We start from the raw sequence: 17,753 nt of genomic DNA on the forward strand, positions 1-17,753 counted from the left end.
GAAAAAGCTGCGACATCCTGTTGGCTCCCCAGGCTGAAAAACGTTTACAGTTATTTCTGATATTTATCGATCAAAGAAAAAAGTCTGAAACACACATAAACTGTGGAGGAAGGCATTTCACGGTGCTTAAGAACATGTAACAATAAGGTGATTGAAAGCACATGTGGACTCGTATGCAAAAATGTCAAGGCAGTCCAAGATGTATAAACAGGAGCTGAGCTCAGGGTGGAAAGTGAGAAGTCAAGGAGTGAAACAAGAGTTCGGCCTCTCTCTTTCTACTGTACATGCATATTCAGGTCATGTTTATGTGAAGGCTTACATAATGCTTATCATATGTCCTGCACTCTCTGTTTGTACTCTATGCAAGGTCTCTTAGTGCTCGAACAGCATGTCAGCATGTTCTGTGTCATCATACCAGATGTTAGAAAGTCTCTGTGACCCAGATAAAGTGGTTCCTCTGTGTGCCTTTTTCTTACATTTCTTCTGTATCACTCTATCGGGGCACAATTCACTACATTGGAAGAAAAGGCTTTGACTGTATGTGTTGAGGGTGTGTTCATTCCAGCCAGTTTTGAGTGGTTTGTTTTTACTGCGAGAAGGATTCCATTCGCTTTAAATAACCAAACCAAATGTATAAAACCTGCAGCTCTGAGGAACTGTATTCAAAGTACATGTACACTAAATGTAGAGCACCTCAAATAAATACAGGAAATAAGCCTGAAACACAAAGTTAAACGGTTGAGATGTAATGAGAGCTCCACATCTGACAAAGCAAGCAGGCAAAATTAATTTATTCAGTTTCTGTTCCTGCAATCTTGACTGCTACGAGCACATGAGGATGTACATTTCTGCAGAAAGAGCACCATGTGTCATGTAAACTCAAGCTGTGCAGCCTCACACTGCAAAAAGGGGAACAATGTACAACCAGGATTCCTCAGATTCCCATAAATAATGCAATGATGGTAAAACTATGAGCTGTAGACTCTAAAACAATCAGAGTGTCTGCTTTTTATTTTCTTGTGGAAGTTCATCAAGTTTCTGTAAAGTATAAAGAGACAGCTTGGCTTGGGCAGTATCAAGTTATTAAGATATGCCTGGGTATTTTACAGACGGTACACTGCAAAAAAGGTGTGACTAAAAACAAGATAAAAACACTAAATCTGAGGGAAATGATCTTGGTGCATGGACAGATAATTTCATTTGACAAGATTTCTTAAATTAAGATTGTTAAATCTAGAAATAAGCATGTTGAACGCTTACGATAAGAAATTAACTCTAAAAATAAGATACATTATCTAACACTTCTAAATCTAAAGTTGTTTTTAAAATCTTGGTAAGAAACAAATGATTGTCAATGCACTCTGCTTGGGCCAGTTCATCGCTGCTGGCAGCTTAAATTAATCTTGTTTTAAGAGTTAATTTCTTATTTTAAGTGTTCACATTGTTCAAACCCAAATAACTTTTAATTTAAATTCCACTTGCCAAAGATATTAAAAACGTCAGCTAAATGTCCCATATATCTCAATTATCTCACTGTTTTATTATCTACGGTAGGTCATGAACACAAATGCAATAAATCAAACAACATACTGTAGAAAATGTAATTATAAAACATCATTATTTAACACTTTCTCTCTCTCTCTCTGTTTGTCTCTTGCAGATGTTGAGCAGTAAACAGACGTCCTCTGGGCTCCAGAGTGGTGAATCTCTGTAAAGTCATTCCTGTGTTGGAGTGTGAGCATCCCGGTGGAGTTTTGTGTGTCATCAGGACCTTGAGACACACCCACACACACCCACACATACACACACACATTAATGTTGAGCCTCTCCTTCTCACAGACGACCTGGCAGACCTCGAATCTCTAAAAGATTGATGAGGTCCTGTCCAGGCACAGGAGGCCTGGCACAGCGTCGATAAGGCAGCTTTCATTTCACCACATTTTATCCCTCGCGCCTTCCTTTCTTCTCCTCTTTGCCTCCATGCTGCGGGGCAGCAGGGGCCGCCTTTGAAGCATGAGAGAGGATTTTAAGACGGCAAGGCCCCTGGGCAGGAAGGACAATGTTTTAAGGAATAGGAACCATGAAATGCCCTGAAAATGACACTTTTATTCTCTTCTGTTGCTCCGTGTCGGACAGCTGTGTGGTAGCCGAGCAGGACGCCAGAGTCGGCATGTCACTGTCCAACTGCTGGAGCTGGAATATAGTGAAGCTACAGAGAGACACGCAGAGCTGAGATTAACTTAACACACACCGCACAAACACACCCACACACACACACACACTCAAAGTTTTCCACACAGGACAATGTGCAACATCTCGTTCTGTAATGTGGACAGTAAGGTGGACCAGTTCTTCCAGCCCACGCTCTACATCATAGTCATCGTTCTGGGACTGCCCACTAACTGCATGGCCCTGTGGGCTGCCTACATGCAGGTGAGGAGGGAGCACACTCACACACACACACACACACAGACACACACACACACACATAATTGTAACCTTTACTCTTAAAACAAAGTCTGAAATCGCAAAAAAGTGAGGACTGGCCGTAATGTCCTCACTTTGCAAAAATGTCTTCACTCTGTTGGTTAAAAATGTGTACCGGTCCTCACTATGTAGGAAGTACAAGAACACACACACACACACACACACACACACACATGGTCACACATGCAAAATAACATAGGCCAAAATTTGCCTCCAGTTCTCTTCCATTCTGTGCAAGTGAAGAACTTGAGTGAACTTGGTAACACTTTATATTAGGGAACACATATTCAATATTAATTAGTTGCTTATTTGCATGCAAATAAATAACATATTGGCTCTTAATTAGTCATTATTAAGTAGTTATTAATGCCTTATTCTGCATGGCCTTATTATACAACCAGTAAGACATTAACTAAGAGTTTTCCCTCAATAACCTCAGAATTATTGGTTATTAGTAGTAATTAAGGAAGTTGTTGTATATGAGTTATGATCTTAATATGCTTTACTTTGTATGGACTTTATAAATGGTGAAACCATGGAAACGGCAAATAGCCACCTTCTCCAGACCTTTGACGTGACTGGTGGCTCCTTTTAGATGATTGGATGAGGATTGGTAGATTGTAATGTCAATCACTACTCTACAAATCACTTTGTAAAGTAATGATTGACATTACAATCTACCAATCCTTACTACTAATAAGCAATAATTCTGAGGTTATTGAGGGAAAACTCTTAGTTAATGTCTTACTGGTTGTATAATAAGGCCATGCAGAATAAGGCATTAATAACTACTTAATAATGACTCATTAAGAGCCAATATGTTACTTATTTGCATGCTTATAAGCAACTAATTAATGTTGACTATGTGTTCCCTAAGATAAAGTGTTATAAAGTTGCAGCAGCAACATACAACAAAGAAGTGTGTATAGAAGACAACACCTGAACTGAATCCAAAACGAACATCCTTGGCATGTTTATTTACCATGGCTAAATATTAACATTATAATATCAATACTGCATAGGAAACATAGCTGTCTCCTCATAGCTGGATTTCAATCAAAGTGCTGACAAATCAAATTAGAAAAGCTTAATGGAAGCAATAAAGTTGAACTGCTGCTGGCGAAATATCTGTACACTTCTCTCATTTCCAAGTCCTTGTTGTGAGTGTACGCCCATGTGGTGCAGAATATTAGCAAGTGCACGTCAATTATTCTGTTCAAACACAATTATACATATATATTATACATTCAGAGCTGATCAGTCCTTTAAAGACTTTGCATTTCGTCCGTGTTTTGACATTCAGGCAGCCAAATCATTTGCAGCTGATGGAAATGCACACATCATTTGCCTCTTATTTCTCGTCACATTTTAAAAGTTTTGCATATAAAAGCAAACACAGGCACTGTTTGCTTTATTATATTTTCACTGACTGTTTAACCCTCTGGAGTCTCCAAAAGCTCCAACTCCAGACTTCTTCATCATATCCAGACTATAAAACAAAGCAGCGTGGAGCCCTACTGTAAATTTACCTCTAAAGTTCTGGCTGTAAACTCCATGAGGCCAGTTTCAGTTTGATGATGATATACCAAGTAAAACTGGAGACAAGCTCAAATATATTTAGTATAAAATGATAGAACTGGATGGAACCCTCTTATACATATATGTTTGCAACCTTTGTTCACATTTGCAACATTTAAAATTCTTTGTTGAGCATGATAGTGTTTTGAAAGTTAAAAAATGATTAAAAATCACATTTTATGTTGGACTAAAGGACTAAAAAAGACACAATGACCAAAAAAAGACACAAAATGACTATAAAAATACACAAAATGACTAAAAAAAACACAAAATGAGAAGACAAAATGACCAAAAAAACCCACAGAAGAAGAAACAAAATGACCAAAAAAAGACACAAAATGGCCAAAAAAAGACACAAAATGACTAAAAAAAGACACAAAATGACAAAAAAAACACAAAATGACAAAAAAAAGACTAAAAAAAGACAACATGAGAAGACAAAATGACCAAAAAAACACAGAAGACACAAAATTACAAAAAAGACACAAAATAACTGTAAGAGACACAATAAAAGACACAAAATTACAATAAAAACCAGAGTTGATGACAGGATCATACACAATCACAAGATCACATTTATGTTGGTTTTTCTTTGTTTCTTTTTGGTTCAAAATGTTGATCCAGTAAGTCAAAATAAAAAATCTATTATTATCAGGTCATATAGGTGAAAAAAATATATACCAACATGGCATTTAAACATGTTTTAAGTGGTGTATACAGGCAGGATGAAAAGGATCAAAAATGGACAAAATAGCCCAAAACTCCATAGAGTTAACTTTTATACAAAAGGGTGGAAGTTAAATAAAACGCTTAAACTTCTATTGAACGTTTCTGTTTCATCCATGTTCTCCTTTACATTAAAATCTTCCTCCTTGTCCCATCTCTCTCATCCTTTCCTCTCTCCATCTTTCCTCCCTGCAGGTACGGCAACGCAACGAGCTGGGCATCTACCTGATCAACCTGTCGGTGGCCGACCTGCTCTACATCACCACTCTTCCTCTGTGGATCGATTACTTCCTGCAGCACGATGATTGGATCCACGGCCAGGAGAGCTGCAAGCTGTTCGGCTTCATCTTCTACACCAACATCTACGTCAGCATCGCCTTCCTCTGCTGTATTTCTCTGGACCGGTACCTGGCCGTGGCGTATCCTCTACGCTTCGCCAAGGTGCGGCGAATCAAAACAGGTATGTTGTTTTTTTATATAATTCAAAGTTTTTATTATATTTTCATTATTACAACAGACAAACGAACATCGAACAAAACAGACAGAATGGAGGTCATAAAAAAATAAATAAAATAAAATAAGATAAAGTAATTGAATAAATAAATAAATAAATAAAATACAATACAAAATCTGAAAATTAAAAAATTAAAATAAGACAGGCAGGTGAGGATGCAAGGCAGGCAAATTAACACATCAGTCTACCAAAATTATCCCATTTTTATTTTATCAAATTGTTTTCACAATTTACTCTCCCCAACATCTTCTTGTACGCCAATGTCCCTATCATCATCATCATCATCATCATCATCTGTGTTTTCCACAGAATCAGCGTGGGAGCTTGGGGTTCCCTCCAACACCTCAGAATAGTCCGTCCACATGTTATTAGGCCAGTTTTTAATATTCTTTAACTGTATTTGTTCAACAGGGGAATCATAGTTCTGTCTCCAAGGAGACATAGTCACAATTTAGTGATTTGCTCATATAATCTACAACTTTTTCCACAAGGGGAGGATCTTAGAACATTCCCACAATGCATCATGGATAAATGTTCCACTTTCTGCCTTACACTTCCAACATAGATCATTATTAATTAAACCCATTCTGTTAAGTCTTAATGGGGTAAAATAATATCTATGAATTATTTTATATGTTTTCTTCAGTGTTGGAAAGAATCCCCTCCCATGTTTTTCATCCAGTGTACAAGACAGATCTTTCTCCCATATCATCTTGAGATTACTACGACTATTATTATTTGTCCATGGACACATCTCATACCATCTTAAAGCCTTATGATGTATTTTGGGTAATTGTAAGTAGCATTTGATCAGTCTTCTGTCCCGACCAACAGGACCCACCTCTTAAATACACTGTCTAATTTGTAAGTACTTCCAAAAGTGTCCTCTACCCTCTAAATTAAAATGTTCTTTAAATCTAATAAATGAAAGAAAATTGCCATTTTCAAATATATCATCTTTTATTCTGATGTCTGTTCTTAACCACTGAGCCCAATACATAGGCTGTCTTTCTATCTTTATTTTCGGATTGTGCCATATGGATGCATCAAAAAAGGTATGTTGCGTTAAAGATGGGCTTTTCTTTGTAAGTAATATGTACAACAAACAAATTCACACAAAAAAATATAAAGAGGTGTAAATATTTCATTAGCTCTTGCAATGGATGAATCTAAAATAAAACATTTTTCGGAGGGAAAGCAACTAACTTTTTAACAAAACAAGAGTCAGTATTTTCACATCTGACACATACTGTGTCTCATCCTGTTTTTGCAAGATAAAGATTTAATGATTGGTTCACCAAACTGTGCTGCCGCTGAGCCCGGATGGGAGGTGCCTCCTCAAATCTGCCATTCCTTCAAATAACAGGAAATTGAGTTTGTGAGGAGACAAAGTAAGATCACTTCCATGTCAGAATAAGTCTTTATAAATAACTAATTAAATAATGACGCCTGCCGAAGTCTTTACTTTTAATAAAACACATCAAGCCCAGTTCATAAACATGGCCCAAGACTTCAATTTTTCTAGTCATACAAAACAATGGCATTAAGAACATTTTTAGTCCAATTGAAAAAGAATCAATCAATCAGACTTTATTTGTATAGTACTTTTCATACAAGAGAAATGTAACACAAAGTGCTTTACATAAAAAAGACAAAGTAATGACAATAATAATAATAACAAAACATAGAAACAAGCAAACATAAAATAAATAAAAAATAAAGTAAGGTAAGATAAAATAAAATAAAAAACAAAAGTAAATAATAACAATAAAAAGTAAAAATAAAAACAATAAATAAATAATTAAGAAGTAGAGCATGATAATATATATGTATATATGAATAGACTAATAAATAGTAGCAAATAAATAAATAAAAAAGAAGATTTTGTAACAATAAGATGCAAGAGCAGAAAAATCTCTTAAAATGGTAAGAAAGTAAGGTAAGATAAAATAAAATAAAAAACAAAAAGCAAATATAACAATAAAAAGTTAAAAAAGATAAAAACAAGAAATACATAAATAATTAAGAAGTAGAGCATGATTATATGATTTTTTTGTATACATATATATATATATATATATATATGTATACAAAAAAATCTCTAAAATGGTTCAAGTAAAGAATGATACATGGTATCACTTAATCAACTCCTGATTAGCTGTGTTTATTAATTTTATTACATAATCAGAACTAACAGAGGCTACAGGGAGAGATGTTTTTCTATTTCTCACTCTTCTTTCCTCTCCTGATCCTCCTGCAGCCGTCATGGTCAGCGCCATGGTGTGGATCATTGAGATCGTAGCCAACTCTGCTCCTCTCTTCCACGACGAGCTCTTCCAGGACCGCTTCAACCACACCTTCTGCTTCGAGAAGTATCCCATGCAGGACTGGGTGGCGGGCATGAACCTCTACAGGACATTTCTGGGCTTCCTGGCTCCGTGGACAGCCATGCTCGTCGCCTACCGCGGGATCCTCGCCGCAGTGCGCTGCAACGTCTCAACGGAGCGCCAGGAAAAGGCGAAAATCCAGCGACTGGCGCTCAGTCTGATCCTGATTGTTTTACTGTGCTTTGGACCGTACCACATCCTCCTCCTGGTGCGGAGTGTCATGTTTCTAAATAAGCCATGTGACTGCGGCTCGGAGGAGAGCTTGTTCGCAGCGTACCATGTGTCGTTGGCGTTGACCAGCCTGAACTGCGTGGCCGACCCCATTTTGTACTGTTTCGTCAACGAGGGGGCGAGGCACGACGTGGGCCGGGCTCTCTCAGCTTTACTGTCCGCAGCTTGCAAGAGGCGCTCCTCTTCCTCGCCATCGCACGCCGACATGCTTAACGCAGGTTCAGTGACTATGGAAACCCCTCTGTCGGCTAAAAAGCAGCCTTGTGTGTACGCTGAGGGCGCCAAGGCGAATACCTACAAGACAGAACTGGTGGCTCTGAAGGAGGAGTGTCTACAGATGACCATCCTCAGCGTGAGGAAGTGACTTCAGCTTCCTACTGTAAGAAGTAAACTGCTCAGTGGATGGAGGAAGCTCCCAACACTGACACAATCTGATGTCTTTTGGCCCCAACAGACTGAAATTAGATTCATTCATGAGGTTGTAGATGTTTGGGGTAAAATCTTCCACTTAATGACACATTGACAAGCCAGAATGGGAATTTTTTGAATTCACAAGACACACTGTCTGTAGCAACAGTCGCAGTCCCTGTAAGGTTGAAATGCTTACGCCCCAGAAAACAACATTTTTGGCCGAAACTTTTTGGTTTTTGTTGGATCATTACCACTAAAACAAGTCATCAGAATCAAAATCAGAAGCTTTTACTGTCACTGCACAGAGTAACAAGTACTAGTACAACGAAATTTGCCATCAACCCGTCCAAAACGTATAAAACACACAAACAATATGACAGAGGTGAACAGGACAGGAAGACAGTTATTGTTTGGCCTGAGTCATGTTGTAAATCAAAAGGGTTTCTCCATTGAGCTGCAGTCTTTGCAGTGTTTTTCAGCCTCTGCACAGCTGCACTTGATGCATTTGTTAGCCTCTTAGCATGCTATAAATTACCATAAATCCTAGAGTACAGCTGAGACTGACAAGGATTCAGTCGATAGCTTTAGAAGTATCCTCATGAAGTGTCGGACCAGAGGAAAGCTGGTGACACTTTATGATCTGTCAGGGGATTACCAAAGTCCTCAGGATTCAGTCTCAGTGAACCACAAATGTCTGTACCAAATGTGATCCCAATTCAAGTCAATAGATATTGAGATATTTTGTCTGGACTAAACAGATCAACAGATTGGCTGACGTACCTGCAGCCAGTAACAATGAGCATTATCAAACTCCATGTGGACAACTGCCCACTGTGCCGGGAGTCAATGCCTAGGAAGACGTTCTTGAATATTTAAGTGGAATTATTTAAACACGCCGTATTTTGCATGGCTGAGTATTGTTAGTGACACAAGTGGGCAAAGGACGGATGTTGGAGATTCTGAAACACAAAGCACCACTTTGGATTGTGGAAGAAGAGCAGAAGGGTAATATTAAGATTGTGAAGTACTGGTCAATAAAACATTTTTACTGCTTGTCTTAACCGTTTTATTAGTTTTTTGAAGGAAATAATGACGCCTTATGAAGTACCTCAGCTTGTAAACTGTGATAGCAAGCAGGCTTAGAGTAGAAGTGTCTCTTATATTATGTGAGCAATTTTTTTTTTCTCTTTCTTTTTACCACAGGCAGCAAAATAAACACAACTCAGTCCACTGAGATGACAGAGAAAATCCTGAACCAGAGCCTGCATTCAGCACACTCAGCCATTTATCAGACATTTATACTATAGTAAATAAGAAAATCTTTAACTGAAACCAGAAAACCATCTCTCAACTCCATGAATATAAACTGCATGCTTGGGCTTTGGTAAAGGCGACCCACAGCTGACCTGATACTGTTTACATTGCTATTTCAGACAGATGCCTTCAAATGTCACTTGTCCCAAACTTCATAAATGATATACAGTAGGGCTGCAGAATTAATCGAATTCTATTCGTGATCAAGATTTTGGCTGCCACGATTAAATTAACCTGATCGTCGGCGATATTTCCATTTTAAAATGCGGCTCTCCTGCATATCTAATCAAGCACTTTCTACCCCAGTAGTCCACCAACCACCAGGGCGCGGGGCCGCAGGATGTGACATAGTACTCGACGCCACAACAACACGCGCCATTTGTAAAAGCTGGCGCAGCACTGTTGCCAATTTATCGACTTTGTTGCTATATTTAGCGACTTTTCAGACCCCCTTAGCAACTATTTTTCAAAAAAGCGACTGGCGACAAATCCAGCGATTTTTTCTGGTGTTATTGGAGACTTTTAGAGACTTGTTCTTACTCTTCTTAACGAGCCGCGGGGCCGGAGGCTCATTAAGAAGAGTAAGAAAGAGTCTAAGCGGCACAGTCTTCCTGCAGCAGTCTCTCCCAGCTGCAGAGACTGAGGGGATGTTAACCCTTAGCGTCCAGTCTGCAAATTGCTAATAGGCTAACAGTTAGCTCTGTAGCAGTACAGTGTGTATGTGCTGCTGCTGCAGGAGGTGTTCACTTAGCGATCTCTGTTTGTTTACAACAAGCACCGGACACTAAAAACTACTTAAAAGTAGTGCAATAAAAAAACAGATGTTTTCCCCGACATGATGAATAATCGTGATTATAATATTGATCAAAATAATCGTGATTATCATTTTGGCCATAATCGTGCAGCCCTCATATACAGTAGTCTTTATATTAATCATTAAATTCTCATCACAGAAAAAGTTTCTTAGCTCCTCGTTTGGCAAGTTTTCTACATTCCCTTTTATTCACTCCTGGCTGCTAACAGTAACTCATATTAGGGAAACAAATTAAGACATTTCTCTATAAAGTCAAAGCTCTGATGAGGAATTTAAGAAATACTTGACTGGATATCCATATAAAACCATCTCCGGTTGTCATGGCAGCAGCCATGAGGGCATGTGGCAGCATTCAAACCAGCAGTGTAACACAGATTGTTTTAATGACTTATTTGGTTAAAAATGTACAGTAAGCATGTTGCTCCTTTTGTACATAAAGCTGACTGTTTTTAATGAAAAAATATAAGTGACAACTTTTGATCCACCGACACTGGATCAGCTGCCATATTCTGCCATATATTTACTACTTAAGCCCTGATGTCAAAGGAGAGTTTTCAGGGTGTGAAAAATAAAAATGATTCTAAAAAAATATTCATCTTTACCATGATTTGACATTACACAGAAATGAATGATCTTTCTTTTCCATAGTTGGCAGCTGGTTTTTACAGTAAATTCAACACAAAGTGACCACACGTAGCCTTTTTTTTATGGCATTCACAAAACCTAATGGCTGCTTCTACAACAGAGCGTCGTATACTGTACATAAATAAATTATAGGTGTCATGACAGCTGGCAGAGCAGAGGCAACTTCTAAAAACTATTTTGAAGCTGTCAGCTTTTCTACAAAATTTATTTGCACTGGTTAATATCAGTGGTAATACATTTCAACAAACTGTCACTGTTACAGTTTACATACAGAATGTCCTGCTATGTTAAGATATATAACAATGACATACACTGCAAAAAATAAGGGGTGTCTAAAAACAAGATAAAAACACTAAATCTGAGGGAAATTGTCTTAAAATTTCACTTGACAAGATTTCTTAAATTAAGATTGATATATCTAAAAATAAGCATGTTGTATGCTTAAAATAAGAAATTAACTCTTAAAACAAGATCAATTCTTATTTATTCTAACTAACTTCTAAGTTTTTTTATCTTGTAAGAAACAAATAATTGTTAGTGCACTCTGCTCGGGCCAGTTCATCGCTGCTTGCAGCTTTAATTTATCTTGTTTTAAGAGTTCATTTCTTATTTTAAGCGTACAACATGCTTATTTCTAGATTTAATAATCTTAATTGAAGAAATCTTGTCAAGTGAAATTATCTGTCCATGCAGCAAGATCATTTCCCTCAGATTTAGTGTTTTTATCTTGTTTTTAGACACACCTTTTTTTGCGGTGTACAAACTTTTCTTGTGTGGAGTATTATGGCTCCCACAGTGGTTTCTTGGTGAAGACAACCAGTGTCCATAATGCAATTCCACTGGCAAACAATTAATGTTTTAGGGGTATGAAATGTCCCAGAAACATGTTTTTTTATGTTGTCTTGGCATGACTGCATTCCTCTACTCAGCAGGTTTTCTGGACACTTTCAGCTCATCAGTGTTGCCCTAATAGCTGCTATGTACCATTGCTTTTGTTGTGAATCTGCATGTCAGTCTGAGAGAGGAGGTACCAGGCTTCAAAATGTGTATTTGGTCAGTGAGAAATAAATTATGCATACAAAACCTTGCATCCTTTTGTGTTTGCTTATTGGCATCTACGTGCTGGAAAAGCTACATGGAAGCAACTTGTTGAAGATGCCCTTTTTAAATGGAAATAAATTAAAGGAGGTGGACTGTTTATCATCCTATTCTGTCTTCCTTTACTTTTTTATCTAACGGACGCCACCTCCTATCATTTCCTTCAGTTGTGATAACATGGTATTGTTACTAAGAACGCTGAGATGTGGGAAAGCTGTGACAATGGACAACAAGAAGTCGGACAGGACAGTCAGATGATCAAAGTTAAGCCAGAAAACAAAAAGCAAACTGTAAAATTATTACCTAAACTTAATATTCATTACAGTTATGGGCTGATGTCCTGACAAGTGACATGTGTAAAATACATGTTTTGATCAAAAATCACTTTTCTTTTTGTTGTGTTATTGATCCAAAACACAAGATTTACTCTCAGTGGTTTCTGCGACACAAGAATTGCTTTAAAAATACTAATGTACTAAATGCAGAGAGCAAACCTGCCTAGCGTTCTTCTTTCATTTTTCACATAACTAGTTTTACTACAATATGCACTGCAAAAAAGGTGTGTCTAAAAACAAGATAAAAACACTAAATCTGAGGGAAATGATCTTGCTGCATGGACAGATTTCTTAAATTAAGATTGTTAAATCTAGAAATAAGCATTTTGAACGCTTAAAATAAGAAATTAACTCTTAAAATAAGATAAATTATCTAACACTTCTAAATCTAAAGTTTTTTTTTTATCTTGGTAAGAAACAAATAATTTGCAGTGCACTCTGCTCGGGCCAGTTCATCGCTGCTTGCAGCTTTAATTCATCTTCATCTTGCTTATTTTTAGATTTAATAATCTAAAATTTAAGAAATCTTGTCAAGTGAAATTATCTGTCCATGCAGCAAGATCATTTCCCTCAGATTTAGTGTTTTTGTCTTGTTTTTAGACACCCCTTTTTTGCAGTGTGGACACTCTGAACAGCTATATACACTTTCCCAACAGACTTAATAAATCAAATCACAAACTCTGGATTCAGAACTCACGATTCTGCAGCACTGCAGGTTTTCTCTTGTAACAGATTAGGAGCAGGTCTGGGATGCTGCCAGCACAAAGTCACCTACTTCACTCATCACTTTGTCCTGTTCCAGACTCCTGCATGGCTAATGACTAACATGAAGGGCAAACTGTAGGATATACGTCTGTGTGTGTGTGTGTGTGTGTGTGTGTGTGCATATATCTATTTGCATGTAGTTAAATGAGCACACTGTGTGTATTTGTGTGTTTATCTTTCACAATGTGTGCGTGTCCTTTACATTGTTACCCCATGCATCAGAGGGAACACTATATTTACAATCTGTCCCCATGGGGGCGGACACATTGAAACCACAATGAAAGAACAGTGTGTTTGTGTGGGAGAAAAGGGAGAAAGAACAGAGCTGGAAAGAAAAGCATTCAGTTCGTTTACATGCACAGTTTAATCAAGCTATGCTTAAAAATGGATATTGGCGTCTAATAGGACTTCTGTCCTTGTCCCAGTTTACATGCAACTCAGAAAATCGAATAACTGACGGTAACGTGTCCTCCTCCTCAACACTGGGTGGCGATATGCGTCGTTTCAGCAGGTTAATATGACTAATGCGACTGGCTAATGCGACCGGCTAATGTGCAACCGGCTAACGTGACCGACTAACGTGACCGGCTAACGTGAGTGACTAACATGACCGGCTAATGCGACCGGCTAATGTATGAGCGGCTAATGTGACCGGCTAATGCGACCGGCTAATGTATGAGCGGCTAATGTGACCGCTAATGCAACTGGCTAATATGTGAGTGGCTAACGCGACCGGCTAACGTGACTGGCTAACGTGACCGGCTAATGTGCGACCAGCTAATGTGACCCCTTATCGTGACCGGCTAATGTGTGAGCAGCTAATGTGACAGGCTAATGCAACCGGCTAATGTGTGAGCGGCTAACGCAACTGGCTAAAGTGACCGGCTAATGTGTGAACGGCTAATGTGTGACCGGCTAACGTGACCGACTAATATTGTCCGGCTAATGTGACTGGCTAACTCGACTGGCTAATATGCAACCGGCTAAAGTGACAAACGAAAATCCTATTCCAATCACATTATCTGGGTGCCCTATTCAGTTAACATGCACTTCAGTTGTCCAGTTATAGTCAGATTAAGGCAATAATTCATTTTTTTTCAAGTGTCATGTAAACATACTGAATGTATGTTTAAACCAATTGAACATACTGTAAATATAGACTGTTCGTGTGTGTTTTTATATGAGAGTACATGTGTGTTTCACTGCATGTGTGTGAAAGAGAAAGATGGAGAAGGGAGTGCTCATGCCTTGGTGTTCTTGAGAGAGGAGAAGGGACATAACTCGTTCTCTCTGAGAGAACATTGTCTCTCCATGCTTCACTGGTCACCTCTGCTATAAGTCTATATATAGCAGCTCACCAGAGGCCAAGCTGTCATTACCAACAGTCACCTGATTATGAATGTGATTTATTATCAGGTAAGGATGCAGAAAAGCCTCTCGGACCTAGAAAATGGTTGCATTGTTATTTGCATGAGATATTACGATATATTTTTGGCCTGAGTGCAGATCTGCATCAAAGGTAAAACTCGAGTCAATACAGTTTGGCTCTTTGTACACTGCAAAAAAGGTGCGTCTAAAAACAAGATAAAACACTAAATCTGAGGGAAATGATATTATTGCATGGACAGATAATTTCACTTGACAAGACTTCTTAAATTAAGATTGTTAAATCTAGAAATAAGCATGTTGAATGCTTAAAATAAAAAAAATAACTCTTAAAACAAGATAAATTATCACAAGAAAATAAAAAGCAGACACTGATTGTTTTAGAGTCTACAGGTCATAGTTTTACCATCATTGCATTATTTATGGGAATCTGAGGAATCCTGGTTGTACATTGTTCCTCTGCTCTCCTCTACATTGGCTAATTACATAATGCCACCGTGGAGGGCATTTGACAAAGCACACAATGGTTTTCTTATCTGTCTCCTCATGCCACTTCTCTGTTAGAAAAAAAACACAGATTCAGATTTAATGTTTGTCACATATTAAACAGGCTGGGTCACTGTTTGAGGACTAATAGATGGCTGGAGTCGAAAGCTGATTGAGGTGCTTTTATTTACAGAACAAAAACTGTGCAAAAACAGTTTTTTAAAAGACAATAAGTCAAAATTCTCTGTTTTCAGCTACGTGAATATGTGAATATTTCTGGTTTTGTTGTTCCTTTATGACAATAAACTGAATATCTCTTTGGTTTGTGGACAAAACAAGAGATTTGAGGACGTCATCTTGTGGTTTGGGAAACACTGATTGATATTTTTCAACATTTTATTGACCAAACAACTAATTGATTAATCGTTTAAATAATCGACAGATTTATTGATAATGAAAATAATCGTTAGTTGCAGTCCTTAATTATTTACAAATTCAAAAAAGAAATTATCTTCTCCGTTCACTCAGTTTCCAACTCTGTCTCACTGTCTGCAGCCTAGCTGTCAGTCTCTTATAAAGGCTAAGCCCCTCCCCCAAGACCAACCAACTGCTAATTGAAATGAATCAGCTTCCACTGGACCCCCATACATCTTTTACTGGCAGGTCTCAACCTCAACCAAATATATTATAGTTTAGCGAACCACCGTTTGAAAAGAATATACGTCATAATAAACTGCCACTTTGTACCAATTCTACCTGAAAATGCACTGCAAAAAGGTGTGTCTAAAAAAACAAGATAAAAACACTAAATCCGAGGGAAATTATCTTACTGCATGGACAGATAACTTCACTTTCTTAAATTAAGATTATTAAATCTAGAAATAAGCATGCTGTACGCTTAAAATAAGAAATTAACTCTTCAAACAAGATAAATTAAAGCTGCAAGCAGCGATGAACTGGCCCGAGCAGAGTGACCTGACAATTATTTGTTTCTTACCAAGATAAAAAAAAATAGATTTAGAAGTGTTAGATCATTTATCTTGTTTTAACAGTTAATTTCTTATTTTAAGAATTCAACATGCTTATTTCTAGATTTAATAATCTTTATTTGAGAAGTCAAGTGAAATTATCTGTCCATGCAGCAAGATCATTTCCCTCAGATTTACTGTTTTTATCTTGTTTTTGGACACCTTTTTTGCAGTGTGGAAGAATCCCCTATGCTGCAGGTACACATGGTACCATCCGTCATCAGCCCTCAGGTGTGTGTTCACTGCAGCCTGTATAAAAGACAGAACCATTGTTCAGCTCTGGTTCAGACCATGGGACTGTGGACGTAGTAATAAAGGTAAGTAACAAGAAAAACTGCAGTAACTAAATGTGTGGTTAACTCAGTAACGGGGCTTCATCACAATGTTTCTTTGTTTGCATGAAATTTGCCCCCAACTAACTAACTACTGACAAAAAAATGAAGAGAACATGTGTTTGTTTGCCCTCTAGTCAAATCAAATGAAATCATTTCAAGTTTGTAGGTAAAAGGTATAAAGGAAACCTTGTTTGGTTGTGAAATAAAACATAAACATATAAGAAACATAAAGAAGAAGAGGAATCTTTCATGTCTTTGAAATTAGCACAATTGCAATCTAATGCTAACTCTGTGTTAGCTTGTTTATGCTTCCTTCAACTGTGACCAATGTGACCCAGAATCCATTTTTAAGATGGATGTTATAATCTAATTAGTAACTCATTCAGTTTTATTTCCATCCTGGCAGAAGAAGCAGGTCACCACCCCCTGAACAACCCAGACAAATGAACAAAAGAGTAAAAAATAGACTCGCGTTGCTTTTGGATGCAAACCCTGCATCGTGAACTGTGCAGGAGTCCAGAACAAAAGCCTATAATTTCTGATTGACAAGCGTGTGTTTTTCTAAATGTTATCACATGTTTGGAGAGGCGTTCAGGATCCTTGTGGGCTTATCACAGGCTTTTTAGCTGGCAAAGACCATGTGAACCATTGGTTTATTTCAAGTCACCACTGTGAGAATTACACTAATATTTACAATGTTTAATTGGACCACAAATAAAGGACGTGGAGTTAATACACATGTGTAAAGAGCCCGACAGAAAGTAAATGATGGTGAGTCAAACCTATGTTCATGTTTGGAAAGTCTTGACCCTCCTTGATATTTCAAAGTTATAATCAAACTTAGATGAAGTTCTTTTAGGAAAACTTCCATCTTTCCCCTAACCTGCCAAGTCTTTGACAAGCTGAAACTAGGTGCAACAAGTTTAGATTTAAATGTTTTATGTGAAATAAACACTTAAATCAGGGGTCTCAAACTCAAATTACCTGGGGGCCACTGGAGGCAGTATCAAAATGACCAAAAAAAAGACACAAAATTACAAAAAAAGACAGAAAATGAGCAAAAAAAGACAGAAAATGACAAAAGACACAAAATGACTGAAAAAACACTAAATTACTTTAAAAAGACACAAAATTGCAAAAAAAGACACAAAATGACCCAAAAAAGACACAGAATTATACAAAAAAGACAAAAAATTACCAAAAAAGTAATTAA

General features: G+C 37.6%; 1 protein-coding gene across 1 annotated transcript in view; it reads left to right on the forward strand.

Annotated features, from left to right (window-relative positions):
* Nucleotides 1-11,491, forward strand: part of gpr4 (G protein-coupled receptor 4) — a 66,735-nt gene extending 55,244 nt beyond the window's left edge. The window contains exons 2-4 of the mRNA XM_059332013.1: nucleotides 1,661-2,433; nucleotides 4,987-5,251; nucleotides 7,566-11,491. Of these exons, the coding sequence (XP_059187996.1) occupies nucleotides 2,305-2,433; nucleotides 4,987-5,251; nucleotides 7,566-8,287 (1,116 nt within the window). The 5' untranslated portion in view covers nucleotides 1,661-2,304 and the 3' untranslated portion in view covers nucleotides 8,288-11,491. The remainder of the gene's footprint in view (nucleotides 1-1,660; nucleotides 2,434-4,986; nucleotides 5,252-7,565) is intronic.
* The last annotated feature ends 6,262 nt before the right edge of the window (nucleotides 11,492-17,753 follow it).

The sequence above is a fragment of the Centropristis striata genome, chromosome 4, assembly GCF_030273125.1.
Source record: "Centropristis striata isolate RG_2023a ecotype Rhode Island chromosome 4, C.striata_1.0, whole genome shotgun sequence".
NCBI lineage: Eukaryota > Metazoa > Chordata > Actinopteri > Perciformes > Serranidae > Centropristis > Centropristis striata.